Source organism: Pteropus alecto, unplaced genomic scaffold (genome assembly GCF_000325575.1).
Source record: "Pteropus alecto unplaced genomic scaffold, ASM32557v1 scaffold700, whole genome shotgun sequence".
In the NCBI taxonomy this organism is placed as follows: domain Eukaryota; kingdom Metazoa; phylum Chordata; class Mammalia; order Chiroptera; family Pteropodidae; genus Pteropus; species Pteropus alecto.
In genome coordinates, this window is record NW_006429611.1 from 1,083,929 (window position 1) to 1,093,204 (window position 9,276).

General features: G+C 67.9%; 1 protein-coding gene across 1 annotated transcript in view; it reads left to right on the forward strand.

The window, feature by feature from the left end:
* The window catches only part of PLCH2 (phospholipase C eta 2), a 24,537-nt gene that overhangs the window by 8,632 nt on the left and 6,629 nt on the right, over nt 1-9,276 (forward strand). Inside the window, exons 9-16 of the mRNA XM_006903946.2 lie at nt 1,334-1,505; nt 1,754-1,861; nt 3,220-3,378; nt 7,251-7,337; nt 7,732-7,814; nt 8,210-8,307; nt 8,393-8,575; nt 8,908-9,015. Of these exons, the coding sequence (XP_006904008.1) occupies nt 1,334-1,505; nt 1,754-1,861; nt 3,220-3,378; nt 7,251-7,337; nt 7,732-7,814; nt 8,210-8,307; nt 8,393-8,575; nt 8,908-9,015 (998 nt within the window). The remainder of the gene's footprint in view (nt 1-1,333; nt 1,506-1,753; nt 1,862-3,219; nt 3,379-7,250; nt 7,338-7,731; nt 7,815-8,209; nt 8,308-8,392; nt 8,576-8,907; nt 9,016-9,276) is intronic.

Here is a 9,276-nt window from a genome sequence, read left to right on the forward strand (position 1 = left end):
GTGGGGGCTCAGGGCCCTTCCTGCCCCTCCCCACGTCCTGGGGCCAGCGGTTGGAGTGGCCGAGGGCTGGGATTGAGGTCTGCCGCTGAGGGTGGGGGCCGGGAGAGAGAAGGCGGTGGGCACAGGAGCCGACAGCCTGACGTGACAGGTGGGGCCGTGCACGGCACACGGACGAGCAGCCGGTCCACACACACTTGGTGGCAACGCCGGTGTCAGCCCCAGCAGCGGTGGCGGGTCCGGCACTGTTTACCCCCAAGAAGCTATTCTGTGTCCCGACCCAATCTACGGTCACTCAGCTATGGCTATAGCCACGGTTGAACAAAATCCAATTTCGTCTCTGGACATAGAAGACCACCATCCCAACCGTCACGGCTACCTTGGATCCTGGTGGAAGGGGGCTGCAGGCGGGGAGGGAGGGAGCGGATTAACGAGGGAGGAGTGAGGCTGGCTGAGTGAGGCTGGCTGAGTGAGGCTGGCTGGGAAACAGAAGCAGAGGCCCCCCTCGGGGCAGGGGCCCGGGATACCCAGGTCTCCGGAGCTGCCGAGGAGCCAGGTGCCAGCTGGGGTCCCAGGCAGGGCCGGCGCTGTCTTCGCAGGCACGGGCTCCCCCCAAGGGCCGGGCTGGGCTGCGGGCTTCACTGCCTTGCCCCAGCCCAGTTTGCCCTCACAGCATCCCAGGGCTTGGCCGTCTCTTGCTCCGGTCCATGTCCTTTAGGTCTGAGTGACCTGCTTTTTCTGAAAGGATCACGTTGCCTTTTGGCAAAAAAATCCAAGTAAAATGTGCACATGGTTAACTGAGGAACGTGTAAGGAAAAGCCCGGTCCACAGCCCCTGCCGCGCGGGACGCGGGACGCCAGGCGGTGCGAGCCAGGTGGTGCGTGCCAGGCGGTGCCCCCTTCGCTGCGGGGCCAGTGCCGGGACCCCAGGGCCATCCCAGGACGGGGCCTCTGGTGTCGTGGTCCACGGGGTCCCCTTCCTCGTGGTCTCTCCGTCGCTCCACGTTGCGCCCCAGTCCAGCCCCCGCGCGTCATGGATAAACCACAGTTTGCCGACTTGCGCTGATGTTTCTTTTCGTTTTTCTGGAGTTTCTAATTGCTGTTGTTTTTCCTGTTGGGGAAGAAGCGTGCGCCTCCTCCACTCGTCCCTATGACCCCCCGACTCCTTTCCCACCCACTCGGCTGCTTCTCGAAGCCGTCGGCGGCCCCCCGCCCGGAGTGGCCGGCAGCCCCATCCACCCTGGGCTCCTGGTGCAGACCACTTCTCATTCGCCGGGGTCCTACACGGGTGGGGCCCTCCCTGGCCTCACCCTGCTCCTCCCGTCTTGGGGTGCCAGGTACCCAGTGATCCTGTCCATCGAGAACCACTGCAGTGTCATCCAGCAGAAGAAGATGGCCCAGTATCTGACCGACATCCTCGGGGACAAGCTGGACTTGTCGTCACTGAGCAGCGAGGACACCACCATGCTGCCCTCTCCGCAGGAGCTCAAGGGCAAGATCTTGGTGAAGGTGAGCCCTCGCCCGGCCCTGGGGCCTCCGACTTGGGACCACGGGTTGGCAGATTGGAGCGGTCAGCGTAGGCTGTCCGTCTGTCCACGGTGGCCACTCAACCTGGGGACCTCCACACGCACACCCAGGCCTTACAGCCCCGTGACACTGCAGCCAGGAAGTGGGGGGCTGGCCTGAGAAAGGCACCTCGCTCTGCGGCTGCCCCCGGTACCGCCTCCCAGCGCGCCTCCCATGGCCGCCTCCCACAGGGCAAGAAGCTCCCGGCCAGCATCAGCGAGGACGCGGAGGAGGGCGAGGTGTCCGACGAGGACAGTGCCGACGAGATCGACGAGGACTGCAAGCTCCTGGACGGGGATGTGAGTGGGGGCCGGGGAGGTGGGGGACTGTGGCGGACGCCCGGGCTAGCTGGCCGAACCACCAGGCCGCTGGGCACACACTCGGCCTGAGGACGTCGCCCACCCCTGGGACACGCCCCCCGAGTTCCAGCTGCTGTGCCGGAGCATCTGGGCACACAGCACTGGTGGTCCGTCTGGGCTCCCCTTTCCAAGCCAACTCTTGGGGCTCCGTGTGCTCAGCCTGCCCACTCCTCTGGCTCCCGTCAGCAAGTGGGGGCAGTGCCGGTGGAAGGGGTCCTCCTGCGTACCCCGCCACCCCGCCCACGCCTGCACCTGCCTGGGCTCTGACCCGGAACACCTCCTTCCTGGCCTCCAGCTCCCCGCTGGGTAGCCCAGCGGTCCTGCCCGGCCATCCCCAGCCCCACCTCCAAGCAGTGCTGGCCCAGAGCCAGCCTGGCCTTGCCGGGGTCCCAGCCGTCACCTCCCCAGAGTGCTGTCTCCTCCTCATTGTAGCTTTGCTGTGGGAGGGGGGATGGGAGGCTCAGGAAGGGCTTCCTGCCCTCTGCTCACGGCCTCTGTAGTTAGCACCTTCTCCCTCGGGGCCCTGCCCTGAGCAGCCCAGGCTAGGGGGCTGTGAAGGCCACATTTCTCCCTGCGGGGCCGTAGGATGTGAGGATAATCGTGCAGGAAATCCCCGCCTGGCCGCTGACTGTTTCGGCCCCGAGGCAGTGATTTCTCCTGCTTCGCTGTGCCCACGCTTGGCCCAAGGGGAGGGCAAACCGGGTTCTGTGAGGTCTTCCTTGCACCTGCTCCAGCCCGGGCCCAGAGCGTTTAGAGGCCCAAGGCCCAGGCTGTGCCCCAGTGGGGTCCAAGTTCATCAGGGTCACTCCGGGGACTGCCCCGGGCAGAAGGGAGCCTGGAGGCGACGCTGGCCAGCGCCCGGCCGTGGCCAGCCAGGTACTGTCTCGCCCCTGCCCATCCGAGGACACTGGGGACTCCAGACCCGGAGTTGCTGAGTCCAGAGTGGCCGCCGGTGGCACTGACCCCCTTCCCCTTGGCCCGGTGGGCCAGGCGCCCTGTGAGTGCTCGGCTGGGTCCCCCCGGGCAGCGTGGTGCAGCTGAAGGAGGCTGCTTTCCAGCGCAGGGTTCGGGCCTGCTCGGCACTGTCTGCAGCCGGGGCGAATCGCGTGCCTGCCGTGTGCTACAGGTGGGCAGTGTGGCTGCAAGAACCGCCCCGTGGCATAGGAGGGAGGCTGCAGCCAGAGCCGCTGGGAGAGGCCCAGCCGGCCCCGCGGCCCTGCCCCAGATCCTGGGGTGTGTTGGGGCTGCTGCCCGCAGGGCTGGGGACTGATGCCGGGCCTGGCCGGTGGCTGTTGCAGGCCTCCACCCATCGGAAGCGTGTGGAACACATCGCCAAGAGGAAACTGGAGTCCCTAATCAAGGAGTCGAAGATTCGAGACTGTGAGGACCCCAACGACTTCACAGTGTCCACGCTGTCCCCGCTGGGGAGGCCCGGGGGCAAGGCAGAGCGTAAAACGGTGAGCGGCATGGACCCTGGGGCCACTGGCGGCCCCACAGGCGGGGCTCCAGAGCATGTCTGTGCACGCCTGTCCACGTGTGCACACACGTCCACTTGTGTGTGTAGACACACACATGAACCTGTGCACACACGCACACCTGCACACAGAGCTGCATGGGACCCACAGCCTTCGTCATGTCACGGGGGGATAGCTGGGCGGAGGTGTGCTCTGTGTTTGTGGCTGGCCACCTAGCCTGTCCCCTGGAGGCCTGGGAAGGGAACTTAGGCATTGCCTGGGGGCCAGAGGCCCCGCTGCTGACCGGTCTCCTGAGTGACAGGGAGCATTTCACAGAGAGGGTTAGTAGGGTGGGTTACCTAGGGTCTCGGAGCCCAGCCAATCCTGGGGAGCTGCCCAGACTTGTGGGGCAGTGCGGCTGGACACATTGGGGTGGGGGCTGTGAGGGCAGACGTGCCAGGCTGGGTCAGGGAGGCTGAGCTGTCGGGGTCTGTCCTGGAGGGGAACAGCAAACTTCGAAGGACAGGCCCATCGGCCACGTGGCCGGAGCAGTGGTGGTGCCCCAGGGCTTGTGGCAGGCAGGCGGCTGCCCCGGGAGCGAGCGGGGCTCAGGCCAGCCCAGCAGGCCTGTTTGCAGGTGAGCAGGGCTCCAGTGGGTGGCGGGTGCCCACCCTGTCACAGACCTTGGTCACAAACCTTGCCACTGTCCAAGCCCTGGGACATGCGGGAAGGCAGGTTGGGGTGAGGGGGACTGGCCCCCCATGGAGTATTTAGATGAGGGTGTGTGAGTCCCACCCACGGGGTACGAGGTGCAGCTGGCACCGACGTAAACTTGAGGGCTGCTCCGTGCAGGTGGCTGTCACAGGCCCCTTGCCGACAGGAAGTCATTTATTTTCAGTCTCCAGACATCTAGGTGGAGAAAACAGCGCCTGAGGCCCCAGCGGGTGGGCAGGCGGGCAGGGTGCCCGGTGCGGCGCTGCTCAGCTAGGCAGGGGCGATGTGGAGGCCCCACCTTCCCTCAGCCTGGGGGCGCACAGCAGGGCAGCTGGGCCCCGGGACCTTGCGTCTGAGCTGCCTTCTGTGGGGCAAGGGGTAGGCACTCAGGGAAGGCTTCTTGGGGGAGGAGGCAGACAGAAGTCCGGCTGAGCTGCCAGGTGTGGGGACTGGGGGATGGGGAACCCCACCCCACCTGCAGCACCAGGCCCCCCCGAGTGGGTGGAACACAGAGCCATCTGAGGGGCCCAGGCAGGGGCGGCTGTCTGGGCCGGTGGGGCCATGGACACGCCCCACATGCCTGTCTGTCCCATCTGCCACCGGGCCAGAGGCCGTAGGCCCCATTCCCTGGGTCCCAGTGAGGGTCCCCGTGGGACAGGCTGGGTGTGTGGGGCGCAGCAGGAGTGGCTTCTGGAGGGGCAGAGGCGGACGGGCCAGGAAGGGGACACACAGGCCTTGTCCACTGTGGAAGCCCAGGCCCCCGACCCCAGCGCGGCCAGGACTGGGCCTTCTCGGTCGGAGAGCCCTGCTGGCTGTGGTCCGTCCGAGGTGTGGGCACTGCGCGGTTGTCCAGGCTACCTTGCCTGCCCAGCTCTGCGTGAGCCCTGGGCTGCGTGCTGGCCCTCCACTGCCCACAGCCCTGCCGTCCACAGCCCCCAAGGTCGGCGCTGTGTCGCTCGCCAAGCTCACAGTGTGGGGGTGACCGTGGATTCTGGCCACGGCCACGGCCACTCGGGGACACTGGGCTGGCACACGCTGATTGGGCCCAGGTCCACAGGCCCTCGTGCGTGGGTTTGGGGCGAAGCTTAAAGAGCCGCCAGCACGTTGGCTTCCACTGTCTCTGAACACCCCAGATGGGCTCCCCGTACCCCAGACAGGCTCTCCATACCTCAAACAGGCTCCCTGCACCCCAGACAGGCTCTCCACACCTCGACAGGCACCCCACACCCCAGACGGGCAGGCTGCACCCCAGGCGGGCTACCCACACCCCAGACGAGCTCTCCGCACCCCAGACAGGCTCCCCGTACCCCAGACAGGCTCTCCGCACCCCGACAGGCACCCCACACCCCAGACAGCAATGCTGCACCCCAGATGGGTTACCCACACCCCAGACGAGCTCTCCGTACCCCAGACGGGCTCCCCACACTCCAGACAGGCTCTCCGCACCCTGACAGGCACCCCGCACCCCGGACGGGCACCCCGCACCCCAGACGGGCTCCTCGCACCCCAGACGGGCTCTCCGTACCCCAGACGGGCTCCCTGCACCCCAGATGGGCACCCCGCACCTCCGCCAGCAAGCACGATCATCAGTGAATGAGCGAACGGGCTGGGTCGCTGGGGCCAGGGAGGGGGGATGCTTCAAGGGCAGCTGGGGCTCAGCCAGGGCCTCCGTAATCGCTGTCAGTGCCCACTGTGCAGCCCACAGACCGGAAGGCACCGGAGGGCACAGCCAGGCCCCTCGGCCACTCGGACAGTGTGGCGGACAGACCTAGATGGGAGGCAGGAGCCAGCCAGGTGCCCCTCCTGGCCCCCCACAAGGGCAAGGAGGCAGGGGCAGAGGTGGCAGAGCTGCGCCCCAGGGCAGGAGTGGACGGGGGCTGGGGGAGTGGCCACGGCCGGCCTTCTCCCGACATACTCCCTCTCCCAGGGAGAGCTGCGGTGGGCGGTGCCCAGGCTGATGAGACCAGGGCCGGGTGCCCACGGGGGGCTCTTCGGCGCACCTCCAGAGCGTGGGGTGCCCTCCATTCTGCCCATGGGGGGACGCTGAGCGTCCTGCTCTCTCCCGCCAGACGCAGTGGGGTCTGCACCAGAGGGGCCTTGCTCCCCGCCGGGAGGAGGGTCTGGTGGGCCGGCTGGGGCGTGGGGGGCTCGTGTGCAGGGGCACGTGTGCAGAGATGGGCATGTGCAGGGTCACGTACGCGCCACTGCCTCTGGCTGAAGCGCCTCCAGCATGGACCCTCGGCCACGTGTGCAGGGCTTCGGCAAGCCTGTCAGCCAGCTCCCACCCCGGACGGGTCCGAGTCATGGGGCAGTGGCCTGTGCCGGGTGTGCCCAGCACCCGGGGCCCCCTGCCCTGTCCCTGTGCCCGCCGGAGCTGCATGGGTGTGGGGGCGTCTGCGGAGAGGCTGGGAGGTGTGGCTGCAGCGGCCTTGGGGGTGCTGGCATGGGCTCCCAGCAGCTCCCAGGGTGTGAATGACTCTTGAGGTGGATGAGGTTTGTGCCCCGGCCCCGGAGGAAAGCAGGCCGCGGTGCTGCCAGGAGCAGGGGTGGCCCTGGGGCGGGTGGCGGTGTGGCTGGGACGGGTGCCGGGGTGTGTAAGGGGCGGAAGGCTCCGTCCTGGGCGGTTGGCCGCACGGCAGCCCTGAGGGTGAACCGGAGACAGCCGCAGCTGTGGGGCACGCAGGCCCCCATTCTCTCCAATTAGGTAATACCTTGGCCGCTGTGAGAAGCAGGCCAGCAGACCAGAGCTGCAAGGCGCCCGCAGAAGGGTTACATAAGCAGACTTGGCTGAGGAATGTTCCAGACATACAAACGGCATTGATTGTGCAGTCATCATCAGTGGGGGAAAAAGCCACTCAGGGCTGGGAACTTAATGAGTTTACGACTCATCCCGAGCAGCCGATGCAGGCGACGCAGGCGAGGGCCATCGCCATCAGGGCCCTGCCTGCCCTCCTCGGGCCTCTGCTGCCTCTGTGCCCCAGGCGGGCTGTGGACTGTGCCTCCCGCGGGGCTGGGGGCAGCAGCCAGCCCACCCAGCTGCCCGCTGTGCACCAGCCCCGCTCTGGGAAGGCCACCTGGGCTACCTAGAGGAGCTGCCTGCCCCTACCCAGCCTGGTCTGACACTGGGCTCATCCTGTCCCTCTGTCCCTCCCTTCCCCCAGGCCGAGGAGGACGTGGAGTCTGCGGAGGGTGCAGGAACCAGCAGACGGAACAGCCGGCTCCCCATGAGCAGTTTCTCCAAGCGCAAGGTCCAGCTGGGCTCCCTGCCCCCACCAGCTGTCCCTGTGCCCGCCAGAGTGGGGGGTCTCCTCCAGCCCCCGGGGCCCCTGGCTCACCTCCCAGCACCTTCCTTGGAGTCTCCAGCTGCGTCATCTGGCGGCAGGGGCTGGAGTTGTAGGCCTGGTCGGGGCTGGATGGAGCAGGTGCCTCAATGACCCTCCCCTGACCCACACTGGCCAATGCCCTGAGCTCAGGTCACCCGGGGCCCCGGCCAAGCAGGGCACTGCAGAGTCTGGGGCAGACCCGGCTGGGCAGTGTGGACGCCAGGACCCCAGAATGGCAGCCGACCTGTACCCCGCGACCTCTGCTGTGGCCTGGCCGGGCCTGGCTCCACAGGCCCTTACACCGCTCCGTCCCGCACAGAAAAAGGGCAGCAAGCTGAAGAAGGTGGCCAGCGTGGAGGAGGTGGACGGGGACCTGGACTCGCAGGGCAGCCAGAGCCGAGGGTCAGTGCCTCGGGCAGGCAGCGGTGTGGGGCATGCTGGGTCTCGTCCTGGCGGCAGCAGAAGCACAATGGCCCGGGGCGGCTCAGGGGAACTGCAGCGGGGGCCCAGGGCAGGTCCCCGAGCTTGTCCCGGAGCCAGCACGTCACAGGCATTCTCGGGTGGGCCCCGTGCCTGCTCTGCCCCCAGTGTCGCCTCTCGGTGCATCCCCTGCCCGTCCCCTGCCCATCCAGGCACCTGGAACGTGGGGCTGAGGGGACGCCTAACGTGCATTCTACGTGAATCCGTGAACCTGGCCGGACCGGGAGCCTGCCTCTCAGACCAGGGCACCTGGGCAGGCCTGAGTGGGGCGGGGTGCTGACCCCGGGTCCTGACCCCTGGCCCCGTCCTCCCCGCAGGGCGACCCGGCAGAAGAAGACCATGCAGCTGTCACGGGCACTGTCGGACCTGGTGAAGTACACCAAGTCCGTGGGCGCCCACGACGTGGACACCGAGGGTGAGGGGGGCCGAGACTCGGGGGGCGCCGGGGAGGGCCCGGCTGCCACCCAGGGCCCCCTGACGCCGGCCGTCGGTGCCCACAGTGGCGTCCAGCTGGCAGGTGTCGTCCTTCAGCGAGACCAAGGCCCAGCAGACGCTGCAGCAGAAGCCAGCACAGTACCTGCGCTTCAACCAGCGGCAGCTCTCCCGCGTCTACCCGTCCTCCTACCGCGTGGACTCCAGCAACTACAACCCACAGCCCTTCTGGAACGCCGGCTGCCAGATGGGTGGGCGCCCAGAGCCGCGCGGGTGCGGCCGGGGGGGTGGGGGGGGTGGCCGGCGCACCTGGGCCCGTGCTCGGTCCCCCCCGGCTTTGAGGACCTGCACGGCGTCCTGCCAGCTGGCCCTGGGAGGGGTCCTTCGTCCTTGGGTGCGTGGGGGTCAGCTGGGCAGGGCCCCAGGGACGGTTGGCCAGGAGGCACGGCCATGCTTGTGCACACGGGTGAGCCGTGGGCCCCCTGCTCACGGAGGTGAATGCCAGGCTCACGGGCCACGGGCAGGGCTGGTGGGAGGACGCAGGCCATGTGCTGACTGGGCCATCTCGCGTCCTCACCTGCAGTCGCCCTGAACTACCAGTCGGAGGGGCGGATGCTGCAACTGAACAGGGCCAAGTTCAGCGCCAACGGCAACTGCGGCTACGTGCTGAAGCCGCGGTGCATGTGCCAGGGTGAGGCCCTGGGGGGCGGGACACGGGGGCGGGGCCGCGCCGGGACCACGTGAGGCAGTGTAAGGACCTGCGGGGGCTGCGTTAGGGGCCCGCCCCCCACAGGCCTGGAGCTCTGTCTGCGCAAGGCCTTTGTAGGAGCCCCCTCCTGTTCCCAGACCCCGTTTCCTCGTTTCCTCCTGATGTGCTGAGAAGGCCAGGGCTTCTTCCCACAGCCCTAAGCCTCCACCCACGCTCGCCACCCCCGCCACGCCCCCCACGCCC